At 39.4% G+C, this 25,928-nt stretch overlaps 1 protein-coding gene across 3 annotated transcripts in view; it reads right to left on the reverse strand.

The window, feature by feature from the left end:
* VPS54 overlaps nt 1-25,928 on the reverse strand; it is a 309,776-nt gene that overhangs the window by 232,328 nt on the left and 51,520 nt on the right. For all 3 annotated transcript variants that reach the window (XR_016263770.1, XR_016263769.1, XM_089446018.1), the window contains exons 3-4: nt 20,659-20,721; nt 20,228-20,307 (exon numbers count right to left, since the gene is read on the reverse strand). Coding sequence is in view for 1 of the 3 variants with exons in the window: in XM_089446018.1 (XP_089302144.1) it covers nt 20,228-20,307; nt 20,659-20,721 (143 nt within the window). In the remaining 2 variants the exon portion in view is untranslated. The remainder of the gene's footprint in view (nt 1-20,227; nt 20,308-20,658; nt 20,722-25,928) is intronic.

A 25,928-nucleotide genomic window follows, 5' to 3' on the forward strand; every position in this document is an offset into this window, starting at 1 on the left:
CACAGTTTTCTGCACGCAGTTGCTAGGCAGAAAGACATCAGAAGAAAGAAGAGACACTTGAGGGAATTTCTTCCTCAGAGAATTCCTAGCCAGGGAATTTGAATTCTCATTTGTTGAGCAGCAGCAAGAGAATGGAGGTCATTCGACTTTTTGATTGGCAAAGAGGGCAGCCAGTGGGATGAAAGATCAGGATCAGTTGGATGGTGCATCCAACTATGTGATCTGGAAGGCAAGGATGTCATGCTTTCTAGATGAGCATTTTCTCAAGATCTCCTTCGACAGCGTGGTAGTTGAGCCCATGGATCTAGATCCACTCAAGAAGTACAGGGGAGAAATGGTGAAGACCAAGAGAATTATCCTTGACGGAGTGAAGGATCATGTAGTTTGTCACATCGCTGGCAGAAACACTGCCAAGGAGATGTAGGATGCTTTGTTGACGCTATATCATAGATCTTCCTAGTAGCGGAAGATATACTTGGAGCAGAAGATGATATCTATGTAGAAGCAGAAGCGGGAACGCATTGATCTATTCCTTACTAAGCTTCTAGAGACCCGAGACAAGCTAGCAGCTGTGGGGTCAACACCTCAAGCTTCTGAGATGGTAAGACTGGCCCTGAATTCAGTTTCTGAGTGGAAAGTTTTTGTCCAGAGCATCCTGGGCAGGGCAATTTTGCCAGACTTGAATGGAATGTGGACAACTCTTAAGCAGGAAGAGCTGAGGAGAGACTTGGTCAAGTGTAAACTTAACGGGAGCAGCAACAGTGGGTCAAAGCCCAAGGAGGAGGAAGAGAATGCAGCCCTCGCACCCAAGGGGCAACAGGAGCAACGAAGGCAGAAGAAGGACGTCTCGAAGATTAAATGCTTTAGGTGTGGTGAATTCGATCACTACGCTACACAGTGTCCTCTCAGGAAGAAGCACAAGGATGAGAAGCATGATCCGAAGGTTGCAACCGCGAAGGTCGAGGAGGAGATCGCAATGACAGTCGAGATTCCTTTGGGAAAGATCCTTGAGGAGTCCACTTCTCGGATCAATACCTTGCTACAGGAGCCCAGATCAGTAGCAGCGGGATGGACCGAGTCAATTGATGCAGAGTGTCGGAGTGACAGTTGCAGTGGCTAGGAGCGCCAGAGACCGAGCAGCTCAGAGCTAGAATTGGAGACTGAGCAACGCAGAGCAGAGTCAGCAAGAGTGCAGAGGCTTCAGAGGGTCAGTGCAAAGCAAGGTTGCGAAGGAGCACCTCCTCCCTCCCCCCCCCCTCTCGCTCCCGCTCCCAATTCACGCTCCGAGCAAGAGCGGCTCCAGAGCGCCTCGAGAGCACGCTCCTTAAAAAAAAAAGCGCTCCTTGCCTTTTTGAGAGCGTTTAGCCTTTTTTGCAAAATCTTTTTTGCAATAATGTTCCAAAATGCATTTTTTTCAAAGAAACATATAAATTTTGAGTGGGGTAGCTTAATGATCAAGCCTATGGCCCTAGTATTGATATGTGATTCATGGTAATGTTAAATTCTTAAAGTAAAAGTGACATTCTCCTTAATCTTCATTTTCATCCTTTTACTTAAACTTTTAACATTACCATGAAATGACTCAGGATGTTTGATAGTGGTTCCGACCTCATTGGATTTCATATGGAGAAAGTAGAATTTTAGATTTCATTCAAAATCCAGCAGACTTGTCAGTTTTTCGGGATGTCAGGATTGGGGGATTGCAATGTTTCCATTGAATTTTGTCATGTATTAGGGTATGGAACTCGTATTTAATCAAGAGCACCAATCCCTCTATGTACCTTGATGTTAGTGACATTGGTTGTCTAACTCCTCTATCATGACCCTCCTAAAAATGTACGCATCACTCAAACAAAATATTGACTTGACATGCTATGCTTTTTCTATCTTATGTTAAAGCTTAGAGGGTGATATTAATGACAAAGATCCCTATACAAATACAGAGGTAATGACAAAGATACCTCTGGATATTAATGCTTGGAGGGTGATATTAATGACAAAGATCCTGATTTTCCAACAAAACTAAAAAATTAGACATTTCTCGTGGTGGCAAGAGGCCCAAGCATAAGCAATAGATAATAGATTTACTTGTCTTTTCTAGTTTCTAGTAGTTTTTATAACTATTGACTCTTTCATATTTATTATGATATTTTTTAAACAATATATGACATTTTAAGTTTGAAGTTGGCAATTATAACTCATTAGTAATGAATTACGAATATGATGCTGCATGAAAGGTGAAAGTTGTTTCATTTCATTTCATTTAATAACATTTCATTTCATGTTAGATATTATTTGTTGTAATGGTTACACTTAGCTTACAAGTACAACTTTGGTGATCAATGATGATAAATGTTATATAATGAATTTTGAAAGCTTGAAACTTTAAGATTGATGAATCATGAGACTCAATATGTTGTATGTTACTATGTTACTAACTTGTGGACGTGGTTGATGAAGATTATAACTTCTAGATAATTGTTGTTATATGGTTCAATCTATGTTTTTTTTATGTTTTTTATATCTAATTCATCATTCTACATGTTTTTGTTGACATATATGTATCAAAATATAAAAAATATAAGTATTATATAAAAAATGCTCCGAGATTCGCTCCCAAACTAGGAGCTTCTGAAAATGTCGCTCCCGCACCCGTTTTCGCTCCCGCTCCCGCTCCCAAGTAACACTGGCGCAGAGATTGGCACCAGTCAAAACTCTAGCAACGAGATGCATCATATTGAACACCAGTTGAGTAATTTGGGATGCTTTTTCGTTGTTGATGCAGTAGCAGCAGCAGTTGGAGAAGCTTGTAATGCAGAAGCAGTATTGGCAGTGCCAGTAGCAGTACGGATGCAAAATTGAGAGGGAGTTGCAAGACGGATGTAGTGTTGACAATGGCAAGGTCAGCAGCAGTACAGATGCAACATTTGCGTAGTAGTTAGTGGACAGGATGTCAAACATCAGCAGCGCAGATGGAGATGTTACAAAACAGAGTGATGCTTCAGCAAGGTGCATTGCTAGAGCACATTCCACGCTAAGAGGGAGTGTTGATTTCTGGTAGCAACGAATGTGCTCTAAGTCTCAAAATGTGCAAGGAGGCTTAGACACATGCATTCTCCAATACCCAGAAATCGTTTTGTGAAATTCCACTCGGAGACAATTTTATTAAAATAATTAATTATTTTTAATGGGTTCCTAAGTCTAAAATTAGAAAATTAAAATAATTAATGGGTATTAATCTAAATTGTGGGTGAAACTTCTAGAAGAAGACGAAGATCAAGTCCAAATGATCTGAGCCATTGATTAGAATCTAATCTGGACCGTTGGTTCTCAACTGGAGGATTATAAGAAGGACATCAATGGGTACTTAGAGAACACATCGAGTAGAGTTCAGAAGATAGAATTTCTAAAGCAGAGCAGTTGTTGGTGAGAAATTCGAAGTTAGATTTTGCAATGAGGGGCAAGGATAGTTTATGGTGAGGAGTTTTCCTGGGTCGGAGAGTACAAGGCAGAGAGGACAGAACGACGTCCAGAGAGACGTTGACGCTGGCCCACCCAGTGCTGACGCATTGGTAGCGCAAATCCTAGAGGGAGATCGAATTCCTGCTGAGGAAATCAAGTTTCAGAAGCCGAGAGCCGGGGTGTGAGACCAGGAGGCTAGAGATCGAAGTTTCTGGCTAGCAGAGGGTCTGAAGGAGAAGCAGCGCAGCCCCTAGCAGAGGTGACGCAGAGGCTGCATGGGGTTGACGTAGCTCTACGCAGAAGCTGACGCAAAAGGGACGTAGAGGCTGCATGGGGTTGACGCAGTTCTACGCAGAAGGGACGCAGAGCCTCTATTCTAGCGAGATCAGAGTCAGATTCTTCCAGTGACTGGGTGAGAGCATCTCACTACTTCTTTTGTCCAGCTTCTCTCTGTATAGGATAGCCAGTTGGGCATCCAACGAATTGTACTCCGAAATTGCTACTGCATTATAATAAAACCCTTAGTTGTTGCACCAGTTTTCCCACACTGGGTTTTCCGGGGACATTTATCCAAAAATAACTGTGTAGATGTGTTGTGTACTTTCTTGTTCAATTTCTTGTTTCCGCATTTTATTTAAATGGTGAAGGTTGCAGTGTATTAGTTTCGGTGTTAACCGTAGGAAACAATAAATAATTTTGTTCCGTAATTAACAGCTAGAGGAAACATAATCAGTTGTTGCAGTAGAAATTTGGGCATCCAAATTTTCACAAGTAGCCTTGACTCTCTCTTCAAGCTAGATATGCTCTAGTCAAAGGGGGAATCCCTAAGGTAGACTAAGTTGATTACACTATAGATAGACAGAGGGAGCAAAAAAGCTTAGAAAACAACAGGGATATTATGTATTGTTGCATTTTGTGATGGCATAGCACTATAGGAGATGTTAGAGTAAGTGAAATGATCGACGGACAATGATTGAGAGGTAAGAGTGAACAATTGCTCTTATAACCAATGTTCAGGAAGTATATGAGCCACAAGAGTCCGAGGAGGGAAAACTTGAAAAGGGAGAAGTGAATGAGAGAAGGCCATTGTAGTTGAAAATGAAATTTTAATGAAAAATCAGACTTGGGATCTCATAGCTCTTCCATTGCGGAAGAAGCCCATTGGCTGCAAATGGCTAAACAAGGTGATGTACAAGGTAGATGGCACACTTGACAAGTACAAGGCACAATTAGTTGCAAAAGATTTCTCTTAGCCGGAGAACATTGACCATGAGGGCATCTTTGCTCATACACAAAATATGAGCACCATCCAATTAGTTCTAGCCATGGCAACACAGTCTGGCTAAAAGGTCCGTCAAATGGACATGAAAAGTTCCTTCCTCAATGGAGATTTGGAGGAAGAAGTCTGCACATATCAGCCACAGGGATTCAAGTTTCTAGGAAGGATCATCTTGTTTGTAGACTGAAGAAGGCTCTATATGTCCCAAAGCAAGCAACTCGAGCATGGCACATTAAGATTGACAGATACTTGGAAGAACAAAGGTTCAAACCGAGTCCTTCAGATTCTAATCTGTACATCAAAAGCATCGGTAATGATGTCATTCTGCTGGTCATTTATATAGATTACATCATTATTATAGGTAGTGAGGCAAGCATTATTAAACAAATCAAGTCTAATATGAGTAATGCTTCTAACATGACTGATCTAGGCCTCCTACAATAGTGTCTAGACGTAGAAGTAAGACAAACAAGTAGCAATGTTTTTGTCTCACAAAAAAAATATGCCAAGATTTTGCTTGGCAAGTTCAGAATGATAGATTGCAAAACCTCATCTACACCTATGGAGAAAAGGTTACAGCTTTCAGCCAAGTTCACCTCAAAGGCAATTAATGAGTTAAGTCTACAGGCAGCTAGTGGGGAGCTTGATATATCTTACAGCTACTATACCTGAATTGAGTTATGTTGTGAGCTTCATTTCCAAATTCATGGCAGTGTTGAAGGTAGAGCATTGGACTGCAGCAAAGGGGTGTTGAAATATCATAATATGTGAAAGGGACACTTGACTTTGGCATCCTATACAACAAAAGCAATGACCCTTGGCTATGTTGGCATACAGATTCAGACTGGTTAAATTGTGTGAATGATAGATAGTATATACTATAGACAGTCAACTTCTGGATATGTATTCATTCTTCGCATGAGTGCAGTCCCATGGAACAAGAAGAAGCAACATGTACCATCCCTTTCATCGATAGGAGCAGAGTATTGAGAAGCAGTGAAAAGAGTGTGTGAGGCAGTTTGGGTTAGGAGAATGCTTTTAGACATGAAGATGCAGCACACAGAGCCAACACCCCTTACTCTATGACAATCAAGGGGTGCTCAAACTAGCCAAGAATCCAATTTTTCATGAGCATAGCAAGCATGTTGAGATACATTGCCACTTCATCAAACAACTTGTGGAGGTGGATCTATTGAACTGCAGTACTGTACCATAGAGGACCAAACTGTGAACACTTTCACCAAGTCTTTGACTCTTGAAAAATATGTCAAAGTAGGAAATAAACTTGGCATAGTTAGTAGATTGACAATTAAGGAAGGGTATTAAAGTAAATATTGTTAGATTCTCATATTTTCTTAAACCTAGGAAAACGATTTAATGTGCAAATAAATTTTTATACCCAAAATTTAATTTTTGCAGAAAACTCAAATCTGAATTCATGGACAGGAAATACTGCTGAGCTTCTAACAGATCTACACACCAGAAACAAAATCAACTGCATTGAATTTTGACACAGCCTTTTACCCTGGAAACCCAACTTGGGAAAACCAGCATTCGTGTTTTGTTTTTATTTCAGCTTGCAGAGGAAAATCAGAAATTTATTACAGCTACAAAACCTGTTCCAGCGCCTTGGAAATCAAGCCAAAGAGATCTGTCTAGATCTGCATGCCAAGCAGCAATCTGCTGCCTCGATCTGCATACCAAAAGAGCCTAGATATGTGTGCCAAACTACTGCCTCAATCTGTGTGTCAACAGTGCCTCAATCTGTGTGCTGTTGTGTGCTCCTAGATTTTTGTGCGCAGACTTCTCACACATGCGACCTGTCTCAGTTTGCATGCCTGGCTACCTTGATCTATGTGCTGTCTTTTTCATCTCATTTTCCTCACTCGCTACTCCTAGGCATGCATGCCAACTTCCTTGAAGTGTGTGCTACCTTTGGAATGCATCCCAATATCTCCTAAAGCAATTATTTTTATAATTTTTCCTTTGCCTTGTGATTCACAGAGTCAGCTTCGTGATTAACAAAATCATCCTCGTAATTCATGATCTAAAGATCTTTAACATTAATTAATTAATGTGCTTAGGAAAATAAAAACTCAGTTTGCTAAGAAATTTTGTCAAACATATTTTCCATGCTCAACACTAAGCATATGCCCAGAAACTGCCCAAAATTTTTGCCTGCCCAGAAAAAGCCCAGAAAAAATTGCACCTGTGAAAACTGAGAGAGAGAGAGAGAGATGCGAGCTAGAGAGGGATCTCCATCCTTCTCCTTCCTCTTGACCTTCGCTTGCATGCCCAGAAACTGTCTTCTTGTGATGAGGTCGAATGGTGGTCTTGTGGAAGAGGTTGAATGCCTATATATATATATGTTTTGCCTTCACGAATGGGTGTGTCTCTTCACTGGGGCCGACTTGACTTGAGGGAGGGCCCACTTGACTATTTTAGAAACAAAAATTCAAATTTCAAATTTCAAAATTTTATTTTTCCAATCTGACATGAAAAGCAGGTCTTACAATAATTATTTCAAGGGATAAATAATAAAAATCACATGAACAACATGTCTTACAAATTCTTTATACATTACAAGGCCCAAAAATATAAATTATGAAGACCAACCATAGCTACAAAATTCAACACTCCCTTTTAGCTCGGAGGTATTCATAATGACTAACCAAATGTTCTTCTTGTGAACGAATTTCTCTAAGAAAAGGTTATAACAAATCATCATCAATCAACTACCATAATTCTGGCCAAATAAATTTGACACATGGTATGATAATAGCATCAACAAACTACCATAATTCTGGCCAAGCATCTACGAAACATGGCAGATCAACAGCATCAACAAGTGGCCATAATTTTTGTTAGTACTCCTGACACATGGCACATCATTAGCATCAACTAGTCACCATAATTTTGGTCTATGTGACACATGGTATACAGACTAGTCTTGGTTCACCATCATTCTGGTCGGTACCTGGCACATGGTGAATCACCAAAGGCACACTCTAACTGAGAAATGTTGGGCCCGATGCTAATGATCTTGATGCTAGAAAGGCCACACTCTATCAGAGTAATCCCAGTGTTTTAAAAAACGGTCGAGCTGACTCCAACTCGGTCGAGCCAGACCAAGCCAATGCCTGGTCGGGTCGGCTCAGTGGCCGAAACGGAACGGTTGGCCGGGTTGTTACCGAGTCGTCTGAGCCAGTGACCAACTCAATAATAACTCAGCCAGCTCGGTAGCAGTTCAGTCGGCTCGGCTCTTTGAAAAAGATCCCGAAGTACATTTGTCAAATGTTGTTCCGCCTCCTACATATCAACGGATGGGTTGTTGTTTATTGCATATTTATAGCCCTAAAGTAATCTATCACTGTGAAAGAGTTTTGAAAAATACAAGGCCGAATTATGGTTATCCTAGCGGCATGAATTAGAAAACTGAAACAATGCATTGAGCCATACAATGTTTTTAAAAAGGCAAACGTTCTGGCAATGGACTAATAGATACATATTTACCTCTGATTGTTCTGGAGCTTGACCAGAATTAAATCAAGGGTTTTGAGACTTCATTAGGGGTAGATTTCTTGAAATCATCTCCAGCAGTCTAGGTAGAAGCATGAGACAAGTCGTCATGTAGCAAAGGCACAAATTTGAAGACAGTTGTTGATCAGTTCATTGGCTTATCATTTGGGAAGCTATGATTGGTTGCAGAGAATTGGTATTATTGTTGTTGTAGTCTAGTGATTGTCCTTGGGCTGAGGCGAGAAAGAATCATATCATTGGTGGCTAAGTATGAACTTTGTATTGGATAGTGCGTTGGGTGCCATTTGATATAATGGATATATTCATGAGCCTACTTTGATCATATGTTGTCTTCTCTCTATATTCTAATGCTTTGTGTTTGGAAACATGAATGAAAATCTTTAAAATTATATTTTTTATAAATGAAAAAAATATATTTAATGTATTTTTTACAACAACAGAGTCATTGAAATCAAATCGGCCGAGTCAATACTGACTCGGAGTCGGAGCCGACCCACGACCGTTTTCGAACCAGAATCAAAGTTTTAAAACATTGAGTAATTCTAGGTCTCTAGGACCATTCTTCCTAATTCTAGTCATACATGACACAGGAATAATGTCAATCCACTATCAGACCATTCCCCTTAATTTTGGTCAAAGTACTTGACACGTGGATAATATTCGTAACGTTGGTCACAGTACTTGACACAAGGAGAATGTCAATCCACGATGCTATCTCATCAACACTCCCTCTCAATGAGAGAGACATTCTCCACAAGTCCAAGTTTTTCTCTGAAGTATACAAACTTCGCAAGGGACAGAGACTTCGTCAAAATATCTGCAATTTGCTCACCAATGGAGATATACTGGAGCTTCATTACTCCCTTCTGCGCCATGTCATGGATGAAGTGGTACTTAATATCAATGTGCTTCGACCTATCATGGAACACTAGATTCTCTGTCAACTTCACACAACTTTGATTATTACAATAAATCATGGTTGGCTCGAGCACATGATTAAACAATCCTATGAGTATCTTCTGAAGCCATACTGCTTCACAACTCACCAGGCTAGCTGCAATATATTTTTCCTCGGCAGTACTGAGTGCAACAGATGTTTTCTTATTGTTCATCCACAAAATCATAGCAAAGCCCAAACTAAAGCAACCTCCGGAGATCAATGTTTTAAAACTTCGACTCCGACACCGACTCGGCCGAGGGTCGACTCCGACTCGGTATCGACTCGGCCAGCTCAATTTCAATGACTCGGTCGTTGTAAAAAATACATTAAATATTTATATTTTTATAAAAAAACATAATTTTAAAGATTTTCATTCATGTTTCCAAACACACAGCATTAGAATAAAGATGGAAGACAACATATGATCAAAGTAGGCTCATGAATATATCCATTATATCAAAATGGCAACCAGTGCACTGTCTAATACATACATGATCAGAACAAAAACGCATTACCAAGGAGGCTAGAAATGGCCTCTACAACAAAAGTAAATTGTGACCAATACTACTGGCTAGTAGCTACTACCAAAGGAGCCAAGATCATGTGGATCAATCTCTGGATCATCATAAGAGTCAGACTAGGGGCCCCATGGCTCCTCCTCATCACCCTTTTTCATTCTACCCTTTCCCTTTTCTTGAATAGACTCAAAAGAGGGAGGAACATATCAGAAGGGGTTGGATGCATCAGTATAAGGGATAGAGGAAGAACCCTCAAAATCAAAATGGGGGTTGGTAGCCATCATTTTTTGTATATTCCTCTTCCTCCCAATTTCAGCCTCTAACTCTTTTTGCCTAGCCTTATCTTCTTTAAACTTCTCAAAGCTGGCTAACAATTCCTTCCTAATCTCCCCAATTTCTGGTGAGGTACATGGAGTGATTTGGCCTCTAATCCCCGCCAAGTGTTGTTTCAACCTATTAATGCCCCCAAGACCTTCTTAATTTTCCTGTGGCAAAATTTGCAATGCATTTGACTTTCAACCATTTCAACATATGCCCAAGCAACATCTTTCACTCTAGGTGCCATTTTTTGACTTGGACTCGGCTGAGCTGGCCGGGTTAATACCGAGTCGGCCGAGTTATTACGGACTCGGCCAGCGCGGTATTAACTCGGCCAGCCAAACCGGTTCGTTGGCCGAGTTGCAAATCTCAGGCCTGGCTCGGACCAACTCGGCCAAGCCAGTTCCGAGCCGACCGTTTTTTAAAACATTGTCGGAGATACTCTTCCTGTCTTCAGCACTCCTTGGCATAGTTTTAAAAATTGGTCAGCTTGAACCAAAAACCAGTCAAACCGGCTGGTTCATTGGACGACCGGGTCAAACCAGACAAAAAACCGAGTTTATGGGCCTATTTCGCCAAAATACCACAAAAATCGGTCGGTTCCTTCATAAACCAGTCGGTTTATTGCCAGGCCAACTACAGACCCCACAAAATGCAGTTTTGGGAGTTTTGATGCTTTTTTGAGGGAAATTTGGGGTTGTTTCCCTCCAAAAACAACCTATCTAAGGAAAGAATGCCTCCCGTCTCATTTGCCTCACAAATATAAACCGTATCAACAATGCCAAATGGTTATGTTAAATTCTTAAAGTGACATGTCAATTTTACTTAGATTTTTAACATTACCATGAAATGACTCAAGATGTTTGAGAGTGGTTTCGACCTCATTGGATTTCATATGGAGAAACTAGAATTTTAGAGTTCACTCAAAATTTGACAGTCTATTACGAACATTGTTATGTCTAGCTATATTGAATCATAATGATTCTTGTTTTGGGTGATTCATCACTTGATAAATCTACCCACCCCACCCATATTCTTAATTGATTTTGTATAACCCTAGAAAGGTTCTAGAAAACCCTAACCGAAGGGTATGCTAATGTGAATGTCTGAAACCCTAAACTGCTTAGGGGTATTGTGAAATGTTATTTGAGGTCTTATTGATGATGTAATGTTTGGGATTTTGGTATGATCGGGAAAACCTAACTTGTTAGGATTGAATGATAAGGTCTAAAATCCAAAACCTTTGAAGTTCTGGTAATATTAGGTTTGCTATGTTTCTACATTGAAACCCTAACTCATTAGGGTTTGGTGGAATGTGTGAGCAAGACCCTTTCAATGTCTTAGAAATGATTTCCTTGGTATGGGTGTGTTTGTCTGATCAAACCCTAGTCTAATCAAGTTTGTATGTCTAACTCTTATTTCATATTTTTGTGAAGTTGGGTTTGACTAACACATGATATGAAATGTCCTTTTGGTCAAATCCATAGCTTGGTCTAGGTCAGATGTATTAATGTTGTCAAACATATGATATAGTTATGTATGATTATGAATTCCTAGATATGTGTGTTGACCTGGTTATTGATGGTCACAAGTATCAGGATTTAATTGAGGTCCTTGTCTGAGATTCTAGGATGATGATATTTGGAAATCTAGGGTTTTGCAGCTAAACTTAGTAGTAGTTAAATTGTCTTTTGAGATCTATTTATTTAATGATTGTTGAGATTGTGAGAATGGAATTCCAGGGTTTTGAAGTTGAACCTTAGTTGATGAAAAATCTCTGATGTATGACGACAATATGATAGTTTGAGATTTGTGTAAGATTGTTGAAATCTGAGTTTTGATTGGGATTGATGTTTGATTGGAAATCTAAGGTTTGCAACTAACCCTAGTGGAAGTTGGTCATGTTAATGACTAAGCTATGATTGGTTGTGATTGACTCTTGTGTATGAATCTAGGATTTGTATGAAACCCTTGTGAGAAGTCTAACATATGAAGTTTGAAAAGTTGTTAGATGCTTTGTAGATCTATATTTATTTGAATTGTTTCTAGGGTTATGCAGGAGCATCTAACCTAGGGTTCCTATAGTTTTAAGAGAGAATGAGAATTATTGTAAATAGTAGAAGATTCGAGAGTATTTTGGAAGAATTGAGAGAATTGTGGGTTAGTTAGATCTTATCTAGAGATAAGGGATTAGGTGAGAAATTTTATGGATGATGAAAGATATTTTGGGAGTTTGATTAAGATCTAAAACCTACTTTGGGTTTAGATCCACTTGTATAAATCTAGGTGAGCCCGTGAGGCATGCAAGTGAGTGAGAGAGGAATGAAAGGCCAATAAGTAGGCCAAGAGTTCTCTTGTAAATATTTTATTTTATTAATTAATTATCTTTGAGATTTTATGTGCATACCCATTGTGTGGATTTCAGTTTTATGTATGGTTTGTATTTCACTTTGCAGTTGTGTGATAATTAATTTGCAAGCCCCTAGCCTATTGCATCATTTTTGGTATCAGAGCAGGAGAATCCTGCATATAGAGTTCTCCTACGTCTAGAGTTGAGAGAGCAAGAAGATTCCTGCGTGAAGAAAAGCAAGTTGAGACCAAGGTTGGATTAAGACGCCATGAGGAGTTGTCTTGGAAAAATGTTGTAGTATGATTAAGAAGGTTGGTGTACGTCGATCATTGCTACTGTACAATAAAGCGCAAAACAAACCGATGGGATCACGTGAGGCCGATGAATAAGGAACTTGTGTGTTGCATTAGGAGATAGTATGTTGCGTTGTTGTGAAGCTGAAGTTGCAGTTCGGTAGAGAGGAGTTGTTGAAAGGACAATTTACAATTTACAAGAGAAAGGACCACTACGTTGGAAGTGTTGCTACATGGATCACTATCAGTTGCATGCTTCATTGTGTTCTACGTGGACATTGATGATTAGCATTGTTGAAGGAGAATTGTGGAGGAGAATGAGGTACGGTTGAATCATGGGAGAATTATTGCCAATGTTGCATGATATCTTGTAGAAGATGTAATTTTCTATTGGAATGTTATGTTGAGAGAAGGTACCTGATCAAAGCTTTGCATGAAATATGGCCATCAATTTGTGCAGATGTCGTGCAAAAGATGCCAACTTTTTTTGCAATCTATTGGGTCTCTTGAACGGAAGTGCAAATTATATTTACTTAGAAACTAGAATTTACTTTGTGATTTCTCCATATTTGGTGGTGTTGATTTCAAGGTTGAATGGCTTGTTTTTTTGTTAAGGAGTTGGTTAAATGCGCAAAGAACGTTGAGTAATAAATCCAAGCACCAAACTCATATAAAATTTGATAATTTAAAATTATCATAAGTGGGCTTAAAGATTTATAATGTAACATTGGCATTGATGCATGAATTTGTCTAAGGACTTTCTATGCTTTTTAAATTACATTTGGTGTCTCGTTGATGCACCAGCATGGTGTCAAGCTCATTTTGACCAAGAGGGACTTTTAAACTCAATTATGGTTGTGTACATGGATTACATGGTGCTAATGGGTGAGTTGTTCACAGCATGTGACTTGCATGACTGTCGAAGGTAATTTTGTAGAAGGGAATGTTTATTTTCGAAATCATAAAACGTTCTGAATGGATGAATAAATTTTTTATCTGAATGCAATCATAATTTTTTACTGCCAGCAATCATTGGAGAATGCGCCCAGCTTCAAGGAGACTGTGTGAAGGAATTTGTCCTTGAGTTTTCAAAGATGTAACTTTATAATGTAATTTGTCATATTATTTCTTTCCACTCCTAAAAATAACTCAGGTGAAACTTATATTTAAGAAGGAATGAGTGGTGAAAGTAAATGGTAAAGGTAAATTGGTGTTGTGTCAAAAAGTTATAAAGCATGGTGGTTTTTGTGAAGATAGAGGATAAGTGGTTAAGGAATGAGAAAATCAAATGGTTTGAATAAATAAATGGTGAGTTATTGAACACGGTTTTGAGTGGGTGATATATGGTTTCATAAAACCATGTGTGGGTTTGAGAATGCATAGATTTATTTATTCACGGATTGTAATGATGGTAATGTATGAAATGGTATATGCACATGGTTTATAAGAAATCATGAATAGTATATATATACCATCAACAAATTTTCAAGGTATTTTAATTTGCATATGGGTTGAAATCTCTCTTTAATTAAATGAAGAGTGCATGTGATGGTGAACATGATAAAGGAGATGAAGATGACTATGAATAGTCATTTGCAAAATTCAAAGAAAGGCCACGAAGATGCCATAGCAGTTGTCGTTGGTGATGAAGAGTTCAAGAAAGAGATCGTTGAATTGAAGGCATGGCTGAATATGTTGATGGAGCTGCTACAGAATCAAAAACATGGATGGGTAATGAAGAAGACAGTTAAATGGCCAGTCAAGCAATTGATTTCTAGAAGACAGAAGCACAAGTTGAAATTTTTGTTAAGGGAAGCAAAAAAACTCAAGATAACAGAGATGAAAATTTGCATTTGTGAACCAGAACAAGCATCGATGCTTGGTGAGGACAATGATGATGTTGAAATGGAATCTGTTGATATGAATGTGGTTTTGAATCCCACAGATGGCACCACAAATTGTTTAGAAGCTCAACATAAAGACAAGGACAGAATCATCTGTCGGAACTATAAAGCCTTATGTTTTTAAATCTGACAATTGGTGTGTGGAAGTAGGATGTGTTACAGATGATGGACGAGACACTAAATTCCATGCAAAGATGAAGACCAGTCTTGTGAAATGATTTCTGAAAGAGATCGTAAAATGCTTATGAAATGTGAAGAAGAACTACAATTGCTAGAAAAGATGTTGATGGAACCTGAGTCAAATCAAGTTGCAGATAAGGAAGAGAAATATTAAAGCAGCAAAAATGTGGAACCTGAAATAAAATATAATTTGCAATTTAATGTTAAAGATGATGAATTGATATTCCAAGTTAGTAACAATAAACTTCAATCGAAAACTAGATTGGATATTGAAATTGAAGAATTAAGGGAACTAATGAAAAAGTGCATAAACCAAGATATTGCAAGAAGAGGCAGAAATACAACAACGAGATACATTTGAAAACACAAGCATACATCAGCAAAGAAGGAGGAGAACTACAACATAAAATTTGGAAACCTAGGGAATTAAAAGTAACAGCAATTGAAGCAGAACAACAAAGAATGGATGATCAACAACAGACTAAAGTTTGGGATCCAGGAGGAGTTTTATCAACTTATGAAGACATATGGTCGGGAGACCATGAATTTATTTTACCTAGGGAGTCTGATGCAGGAGCATCTAACCTAGGGTCAAATGTTTACTAAGGGAGTTAGTTTCTTAAGATAGGATTTAATTATTTATTGTATTTTCCTATAGTTTTAGGAGAGAATGAGAATTATTGTAAATAGGAGAAGATTCGAGAGTATTTGGAGGAATTGAGAGAATTGTGGGTTAATTAGATCTTATCTAGAGATAAGGGGTTAGGTGAAGAGATTTTGGGAGTTTGTTTAGGATCTAGAACCTACTTTGGGTTCAGATCCACTTGTATAAATCTAGGTGATCCCGTGAGGCATGCAAGTAAGTGAGTGAGAGAAGAATGAGAGGCCAATGAGTAGACCAAGAGTTCTCCTATAAATATTTTATTTCTTTAATGAGTTATTTCTAAGATTCTATGTGCATACCCATTGTGTGGATTTCAGTTTTATGTATGCATATGTATGGTTTGTATTTCAGTTTGCAGTTGTGTGATAATTATTAATTTGCAAGCCCCTAGCCTACTGCATCATAGGGTCTACTATATGTTGAAGTAAGATATGTCATACCTTTGGAAGGAACATTGAAACCCTAGATAGAATAAAAGTTGTTGTGACAAAGACCCTAGCAAGATGTTGAGCAATATATGTCTCTTGTTTGTAATTAAGTCTGGGTATCTGATATGTATAAAGTCGAAATGCTTTCGTGATTTTGATATGGCTAACTCCATGCTTCTATGGATTCGGTTGTACTTGCTATCTAAATTGTGTGGGTACACAATCTTCAACTTGGTGAAGATGTTCAATGTGACTAGCATGATGAGGATGATAATAACTCTGATGAAATGGTTGGAAGCCACGAAATATTCTCCGATGACAAAGAGAAGAAGTTGATCTCCCTGGAAAAGCATGAATAGAAGAAATCTCCCTAAGATTAAGAGGAAGTCTGGATGAAGAGATGCTTCCTGGTTGAGAGGGAGGGCATAGCTTGGTTGTGATCAATGAATTTCGGAGAATATGTTGTTGCATGAGTAGTAGGAAAGAAAAGTATATAATTGAGGAATCTTTTGTCTAAGATCCGGTCGATAGTCCTACCGAGTTGAGGAGCGACATCTAAAAACAACCCCATAGGTTTGTACGTGATTATGTACATGTGAAAGTATATTATTGATTGGGGTTGTGTTTGTACAGATGAATCTCTCGAAGGTTTTAATAGCATGTTGGTTACCAATCAATTTGATCAGGAGAGATTTGTGGTTCTTGATCTACTAGATCAAGGGGTGTCGAGGCTTTGTGAGTGAAGCATTGCCTGGGAAGACATATGGCCAGCACTTTGTGTTGATGTCTAGAAGTTGTAAAGGTGGTGTTGGTTATTGAGCTTTGTTTTGGATACACACCCAGATTTTTGGGTTGATAACTAGCAAGTAAGCCTGACGGTACCTAGAAGAGCTAAAAGCTTGATTGAGTCCATATTATTCCCACTTGGATAAATTGTCCTAGTCAGGAATCTAGTCCATGGCATTGCAGTGCCTAAATTGTTGAGAGACCACTTGGATAGATTTCTCTGGTAAAGAATCTAGTCCATGGCATTGCGGTGCCTAAATTGTTGAGAGACCACTTGGATAGATTGCCTTGGTCAGGAATCTAGTCCATGGCATTGTGGTGCCTAAATTGTTGAGAGACCACTTGGATAGATTGCCCTGGTCAGTAATCTAGTCCATGGCATTGCGGTGCCTAAATTGTTGAGAGACCACTTGGATAGTTTGCCTTGCTCAGGAATCTAGTCCATGGCATTGCGATGCCTAAATTGTTGAGAGACCACTTGCATAGATTGCCCTGGTCAGGAATCTAGTCCATGGCAATGTGGTGCCTAAAAGTTCTTCATGGTCCATATAGTTTGAAATCTTCCATTGTATTTGTACATTATGAATACCTCCCTAGTTAAGAGGAAGTGTTGGAAAATGTAACTATGTTCTATCTTCATTAATGTACTTGAGTTATCATGTAATATACTCGTCAAAAGAATAAAAAGAAGAATTTTTTTGCTATTATTGTGACTTATTAAAGCATGGGTTTCATGCTTGGGTCACCTTGTTTTAGGTCAAAGTCCCCATTGAGGACTTCTAGGATTTATTTTGAGTCAATAGAGTTATTTTACTTTTAAAGAGTCCCTTCTTGGGCTTTTGAACCATGCAAGAAGGTTAAGAATTGAGTCAAATATGATTTATCTATCCTCCACACCATGTCAGCCTAGAAGAAGATCAAGTTAGCCTAAGGACCCTATTCGACCTCACATGGAGCTTATAAATACAAGCTCATCGAATTCATTTGGAGCATCATTCTCTCACACAAGTTCGATATCTCTTATAGTTGGAAAAAGTGCGAAGTTCTCTTGTAGCTGCGAAAAGGTGCAAATTCTGTTGCCAGGAAGCCCAAGTGAATGCGAGTTTGGGGAAGTCTAAGGAGAAAGGAAAAATCGAAATTTTGGTGCCTCTCTCTCTCTCTGTTTCGTGGTCTAGATTGGGAGATCGAAGTCTCCTATGTTTCGTTGTTGGCAAAAGTTGTTGCCTAGTCGAGGTTGCTAGAAGGGGTCGAATATCTAGAACGCTAACTTGGTGTGGAGGGAAGGCCTGGTCTTGGTCTAGGGTGAAGAGTCTCAAAGAATATTATTGAAAGGAAGAATTATCTTGACTAGGTTTTCCCCTCGAATGGGATTTTGCCCTGGCATGGTGCCTATATCTTGTGTCTCTTGTTTTATGATCTTCATACGCACATAATATGGTGATTGGTTGATGAAAAATAAGATAATAAAGAAGTAAAAGAAGCCAACACATTCACAAGTAATTATCAAGAAAGGAGAATCAAACCCTAATATAACTACTTTGATTTTCCAACAGTTTTGAACCAGTGACCTTTTTGTTGCGGAGTGTCATAACAAAGCACCCTATCAGCGTCTATTCTAAACTCCGTGGGATGAGGGATGGGTACATTTTTAGTAGGTTCATGATAGAGGAGTTCAACAACCAATGCCACTGACATCAAGGTACATAGAGGGCTTGGCACTCTTGATTAAATACTAATTGCATACCCTCGTACATGACAAAATCCAATGGAAATGTTGCAATCCCCCCTATCCTGGAATCCTGAAAAAATGTTAAGTCTGTTGGATTTTGAGTGAGACCTAAAATTATACTTTCTCCATATGAAATCCAATGAGGTCAGAACCACTCTCAAACATCTTGACTCATTTCATGGTAATGTTAAAATTTAGGTAAAAGTATCTTTCATTTTCATCCTTTTGCTTTAACAATTTAACATTACCATGAATTGCATAGCAATACTTGGGCCATACGCTAGAATATTAGGTTGCCCCCCCTCAAAAAATTTTGTTTAGTTTTAAAAAAATTGCAATGGAAAACTTTTAGTCAAATTGTAAAGAATCGGTAGGTTCAGTGAAAAAAGGTCGATTCAGTACCAAACCGGCCATTTCCGGTTCCAAACCTTGAACCAGATCAGTTTGACCCCCAAACTGGTCAGACCAGCCGGTTCCATCGGTTCCAATCCGGTTTTGATAACATTCATCAAGTCAACCAAGTCCAAGTCCAAGTTGGCTAAGTTCTAAAACATTTGTGTCATGGAATGTCAAGGATTCATGGATCCCCACAAAAAATCCATGCTTTGGAGTATTAGAGATTTGATTCCATGTTTGGATATTTTATGTTTATAAGAAACTAAAATTATTATTTTTTGTCAGAAACGATGTTGAATGTTGTCTCGGCACACACGATTGTTTCTCTATCTAAGCATGCAAATGGAAAGGGAGACATCGCAACCCTAATTTCATCTAACATTGTATCAGTCATTGTAGGTTGGGGCACTAACCCAATTCATCAGTTGGTGTGGAAGTCACAAAATTTGGGTGGTCGAATGTTAGGTTTGGCCAAATGCTTCAACGAATGTTAAAGAAAGTTGCATTTTGGAACTGTCGGGTCATTGAATTGCCCAAAAACCCACTGGCTAGTTTGTGGGGATTTTATCACAATAACAATTCAAGATAACAAAGAGGGGCTTTTACCCATCAGAATTCTCCAAGGAGGGTCGGCCGCCTAGAATGGCCTCATGGCAGGCTTGGCTTCTATGACCCTAACAAATGTAGAAGACAAGAATAATCAGAGTTTTGGTTCACTTGGTCAAACTTCCAAAAAGTCAAGGGAAGAGTTTGAAGAGGCTTGATTGATAGAGCCATGCTTTTGGAGAAAAATATATTCTTCTTATCATAGCAGAGGCAGACTAGTGCAGGCACTAGGAGAGTTGAACCTCTTAGACCACCAGCCTACTATCTTCTCCATTTCATGGGGCACTGAGAAGATGCAAATTAATAAGACCCACTTCTCACCTGCCACATCCAAAGTGCATGAACTCCACCAAAAGAGTTTGGAATCTATGACCAAGGCTAAGAGGGGAAGAGAGTTGGAATGCCAGGTGGGGAGATGCCATCAACCAGCTCACTGCATTTCGACATGGTTACAGGAGGCACTCAGAAAACTACATTAAATCCAACTCCAATTCAATGTCAAACATACATCTTAGTGACATTATCACTTCATTTAGTGTCTTTAACAGAAAAAGATCTTCTGATTGCAAGGTACTTGTAAATTACTGATATGAAAAAGGAATTTTCGTGTCCTTTCCATATTTAGATACATGGAACATCTAGCCTTGTATAAATGTTCCAATAAACAGACAGAATATACTAAGATATTGGTCGGGACTAAACACTAGTTTAACCCCGCCAGAACATGAACCACGGCAGTTACCATGCTTCCCAGACAATGACTTGCACAAAAATTTGCAAATTAAATAAGTTTGAATATCTATTAAAAGAAACGTCAAACATAATCCATGCTACCTGTTCACAGCATCCAAGGATGAAATAAGTTGATCGCTGAGGTGACGAAAGCAGTGCAGACCAACCAGGTCATTACTTTCCTATACATCACATAGAATGATTTACAGTTAATGAAAAAGAGCTAAGAAAATAGGACAAGTGCGACCAAATGAATCCAATCACTTGAATCACAAAACCAACATTAAAATTTGGCGTCCCACATAAAATAAAAACAATCACGACCTAGAAACATAAGAATGACTTTAAAATGGGTCATGCCATTAATTCATGAAAAAACAAACTTTGAGCAGGCATGCAACATGATGTTGTCAGTAATTTTGACAAGAGGTCAAAAACCAAAGAAAAACCCACTTCCTCCCACTCAATGTAAATAAAAACAACAACAAAAGACAACATATATTAGTCTGAAACTACGGAAGTTCAAGCCTTACCAGCAAATGTTGCAAATCATCAATAACATCAAGAGCGCCTGCACAATCCATTGCTGTCACAAGCTGTTGGGGTTTCAAACATAAACATGAAAAAATTTAGTTTCCTGCTGATATTGCAGTGAGAAGTCCATATAACTCATAAATGAATGTTGAAAAATGTCACTGATCATTCCAGATACAAGATAGCTTTGTTCAAGGAAACATTTTGGAACACAAGAAAGTAAAGATAGAATATTCCAATGTGCATTGACCAACTGAAACCAGATCAAGATATCTAAGAGAAAATATAGAACAAATAACCAGCTTTAAAATTTAAGTTAGCATACAGAAACGAGTATCAATCTGTCAGGATGTGATTGAGTTGTTGAGAAGGGTGCCACCATGCAAACAACACAGGTTCAAACCCTGGAGAGTGTAGAGCCCAAGAAACGTCTCTGTTGGCCAAGTTTGATGGCTCCCACATTGACATGGGCCTGAAGTAATGTGGTGCTCAGGTGCATAGATTGTCAAGGATCAGGAAAAATATCTACCCATACCCAAAAAAAAAATGCAGAATCAAGTGTCAAAACAATAACCATTCTATTCCTAGGGTAAAAATAAAGACAGAAACACAAAAACTGCACAAAATATAAATCCTTTGATCTATGCATTACGTGATTGCTGATTGATTTCAGAACACAAAAAAGTAGATACACAACTGAAATAGATAATCAACCCATAACTAATAAATCAAGTGTCCACCAGAATGCTTTGTTCCAAAACATCTTTACCAAGTCATTATTTCTTCAAAAGAAGACTCTAAAGGAATTAGACCACCAAATAGTGGAAATCACATTATATATTGAGAAAGTTGTGTACATGTTAAAATTGGCAACTAGGGCCAAACTCCATGTGGGTTATCTTATTAATGGCAGCTGATATTTTTCTTGGATCCCTCTCATCGAGAGGTGTAGGATTGATCTAAAGATCATCCAATTCCAATAAGTATTCATGGAGATATGAATTTATTTGTGTTATGGGACAATTCATCAAGGTTGGCCAGCAACCAAATAAACCCCACATGTGCTCAATGTTTTAGTATAAATAGAGGAGGCCTTCAAGTCATTTATACACACTTGGATCTCTTCCTCTCTACTTGTCTTTGGGTTTTAGTCGAAGGAAAGACCCTAAGGGATAACGCTGCCCTAATGAAGAAACCCTAGACGCAGGAAGGAAGGGAGATCTAGCATGGTGAAGGAAGCCTAAACAGCAGACTCTAATGCAGCCTATCATGCCCTAATATATACGCTGTTCTGGAAGGGTTTGGGACAGCCCTTAGAAGTAGCAAAAGGGATACCCTAACAGCAGTAAGGAAGCTTCCATACACGCTGCCCTAATACGCAGCCCTAGCCACATGTTCTAGCCTTAGCCGTAGGCAAGGGAGAGAATTGGCCGCAATCAAAGGAGAGCTCTAGCCGCATCAAAGAGGAGATAATCCGCAGTAAAATAAGGTGCCCTAGCAGCACTCTCAGGAGGCCTATTGAACAGCAAACAAAGGCCCTAATCCACAGTCCAATAAGGTGCCCTAGCTGCAGTCTAAGGAGGCCTAACGAACAGCAAACAAAGGCCCTAATCCACAGTCTAATCAAGGATATCTAGCTGCTGTTTTGTCTACAATACGCAGCCCTTATCAACAGCACAAGGAGGCCTAATGTATGTTGTAGGTGACAGCATGTCTAAGTGCTGTAGGTGCCTAAGTGTGCTGGAGATGACAGCATGGACTAAGCGCTGTAGGTGCCTAGGTGTGTTGTAGGTGACAGCATAGTGCTGTAGATAAAACAGTTACAAGGCATGAGTTAAGGACTGGGAATTCACTGTCATAAAGAAGAAACAGTGAAGTCTGCTCTCTAGGTTGTATGTTATCTAGTGAACACATGACAGCGACATCTTCAGTCTGATGTATGGCATGTCAGATATATACATGTTGTAATAAATGGAGGACAGTCTTGTGGAAGGCAGTGACAGCCTTCCCTTAGAGGACAATTGCAGACAAATCAAGGCAGACATTGTGACTGTTAGTTGACTGCACTTTGGAGGAGTCTAGCTGCTCTGCTAGGCTGTAAGCCATAGCAAGCAGCTAAGACTGGTGAGTGTAAAGCAGCATATTGGATGCAGTAATGAATGCAGCATGATGAGTGCAGCATTGGGTGCAGATCAGTGATGAGTGCAGCATTGGGTGCAGATCCATGATGAGAGCAGCTCAGTGATTGGAGCAGCACAGTGACAGGGGCAGCAGCATGAAGTGCACAGCATGGTCATTAGGTCCAGCACTGTGATGATGGGTGCAGCACAGTGAGGTGCAGCATGATGACGAGATGCAGCACGATGATAGGTGAAGGAGTCACCTTGGAGAATCAGTTGAAGCAGTTTGTCTTCAACTGATCTCAAGTATCATCTTCTTAGAGATGATCTATGCTCTTATCTAGATAAGTCAAAGTATTGACTTCTGTTGTAAATGTACTATCTCTCTCTCTCTGTTGAACTATTGAAGAACATATAAGAAGAATTGATCAAGGGTTTCCCCGCATTGGGGTTTGTCCCTGGCTAGTGCCACATCTTGTGTCCTTGTCTTGGCTTGTCTTTTGCGATTTATGTTTATGTTCTATCTGCAGTTTACTTTAATGCTGATGTGATTGCTAATCTGGAAAAGATATTGAGCTAACTGTGAAAATTGAATTAAATTGCTCTAAGCATAGAACATACCTAAATTTAACATGGTATCAGACGTGAGGTGATGACAATGCCCAAGCAAGAGTGAAAGAGCAATCAATGGATTCCTCATCCCTCTTCAAACTCATCGAGGGTGAAATCAAAGCAGAGAATGTTATTAGAATGGCGCAGTGGAAACTTTCTGATGGCCTACCTAAAGATCACTTCATTGGGAAGACCGGATCTTAGGGTGGAAGGAAAGGCAGATAACTAGTTCGGCCATTATGCGAAGGAGTGTCCGAATGGCAGGGACACATCACTTGATGATGATAACAATCATTCCTGCGACATCTTCAATGATTAGAGGAATGACAGGTAATGCAGGTCATCAAGGAAACGGCCGACTCTTCAGAGAAAGCAAGGAACCCCAGGTATGAAGAATCAAATGTTGTTTCTCATAAGAAAAAGAAGTGTTATCTTGTATTGGAATCTGGCTTATTGATTGTAGTGCTTCAAGGCACTTCTTCGGATAGAAGGGTGCTCTCTCTAATTCGGTAGAGATGGAAACAATCGTGGGATTATACTTGGAGCCAATGCCACCTATCCCGAAAAGGGTGTAGGGAATGTTACCCCTCAATTGAATGAGGGTAACTCGATTCATTTACAAGAATCTCTTTTATGTACCTGATCGCAAGAAGAACCTAGTGTCCATTTCGGCAATGGAAGTCAAAGTTTTCAAGGTGGCATTCATCAATGGAAAGGTACGTAAATAGAATTGTCAAAGATGCTTTTTCTCATGGGTTCAGGGTTGGCAATTTGTATCAAGTTGTAGGATGGTCCATTGAGGATCATGTCAATTGACATATCTCATCTATAACACCAGAGGTCTACTTATGGGGCCCTACTCGATGCGAGTCAGATGCTGATTGGGATGCTTGAATTCAAAATGAGCATGAAGGTACATGTCTGAGATGTACCGAAGGAAAATCTTACAAGGGGACCATTTCCCTCATGTAGCAGGTCCACAGGTTTGGAACAACCCGAGGAGGTTTGAGATTCATGATCGGGAATCTCATGTGTGCAGGTGGAAGAAAGTCCTCTATGGCTTAAAGCAAAACACCCCGCGCTTAGTATGAGAGGACTGATAAGCTATCTAATGAAGCTGAGATTCACTAGAAGTGAAACCAATCCAAACCATTGCTCAAAGGTTGTGGATGATAGACCTCTCATACTGGCACCTTCTGAGGACGACCAATTTCTGACAGGTGCAGACCCTCTCATTTGCAGAAATAAGAGGGAGTTGGATTCCGGATGTGGAATGGTAAACTGCAAGCCTGTGACTACCTCGAGGATCTTAACTTTCAGAAGTTATATGGTGGTGATGCTGGACCATATTTGGGAAATGCCGCTGAGTTTCATAAACTCATTTGCAGTGATGTTCTTGGTGAACTTTCGTCCGGATATATGTTTTGCAGTTAGCATGGTGAGCTCATATTTGGTTGAGCCTCACTGGTTGAGCTCATAAGGAAGTGAAGAGATTTAAGGGTTTTCCTCTCAAGAGGAGAGGTTTTGGCCTGGCTTGCAGCCTATATACTGTGTCATTGTTCTTCTCGGTTTTGGTAGTTGTTTGATGCTTCACACATATAATAATAAGGAACAAAGCTAAGAAGTAAAAAGGAATCACAAGCAATTATCAAGTAAATAGGATTAATCATAATCATTGCCCTATTGAATTCTCAAACATTGCGAGTATCTCAGCTTAGTACAAGCAAAGAACCAGATTGGTTTCTATTGAAACAAGACTGCTTTTGTAAGAGATCTATTGCTCATTCTTCTATCAATAAAATTCTCAATCAAGCAGAGGGTTTTCCCCGTTGGGTTCCCTAGAAAAATTGTGTTTTTGATATTGTGTGACTTTGTTATTTCTATTCTTATTCCACTGCAAAATTAGTAGAGAAAATTATGTGACTTGAGTTACAAGTTAGGTTCAGATTTGTTCATTTAAGCAGATCAGAATGTTCGTGGAATTTCTACATGGTATCAGAGCTAGTGCAAAATTAAGCCAGCACAAGTTGACACATCCATCTCAAGGGCTTCGATCATAGGCTAAGGAGCATCCAGATCTAGCAGCAGACCCTAAGGAGTTGATCTAACGTGAAGAGACGAAGAGTTATGTTCCAATCTCTTGTGATCTGATAAGGCCGAGATAAGGGGAGTTGTTGGTCGAGTTTTTTTTGAAGTTTTGTGCATGTCGGATATTTCTGTGATCTGACCTCGGGAAGATTTGATCCCTAAGATAAGGGTTGTGACTTCTGGAGCAGTGTTGTGGAGGGTGGCATGCCTTGTCTGCTACAGAAAAGAAGATTGCATACAATTGCGGATCAGTGTAGGAAAAGAGATCTGGAATAAGTATCTAACGTTGAGTTGAAAGGAGTATTGGACGCTGCGCTTAGGGCACTTCTGAGGCAACTGCGGGAGCCCTAAAGAGGGCCAAAAATCTTAGGTCATATTCACATAACAGTGACCTTATAAGATGAAAGTAACATCGAGATAAGGTATGTGGATTTGCTACTTCATGTTGG

The sequence above is a fragment of the Pinus tabuliformis genome, chromosome 9, assembly GCF_031772625.1.
Source record: "Pinus tabuliformis cultivar Carrire ecotype Pingquan chromosome 9, CPIR1, whole genome shotgun sequence".
NCBI classification, from domain to species: domain Eukaryota; kingdom Viridiplantae; phylum Streptophyta; class Pinopsida; order Pinales; family Pinaceae; genus Pinus; species Pinus tabuliformis.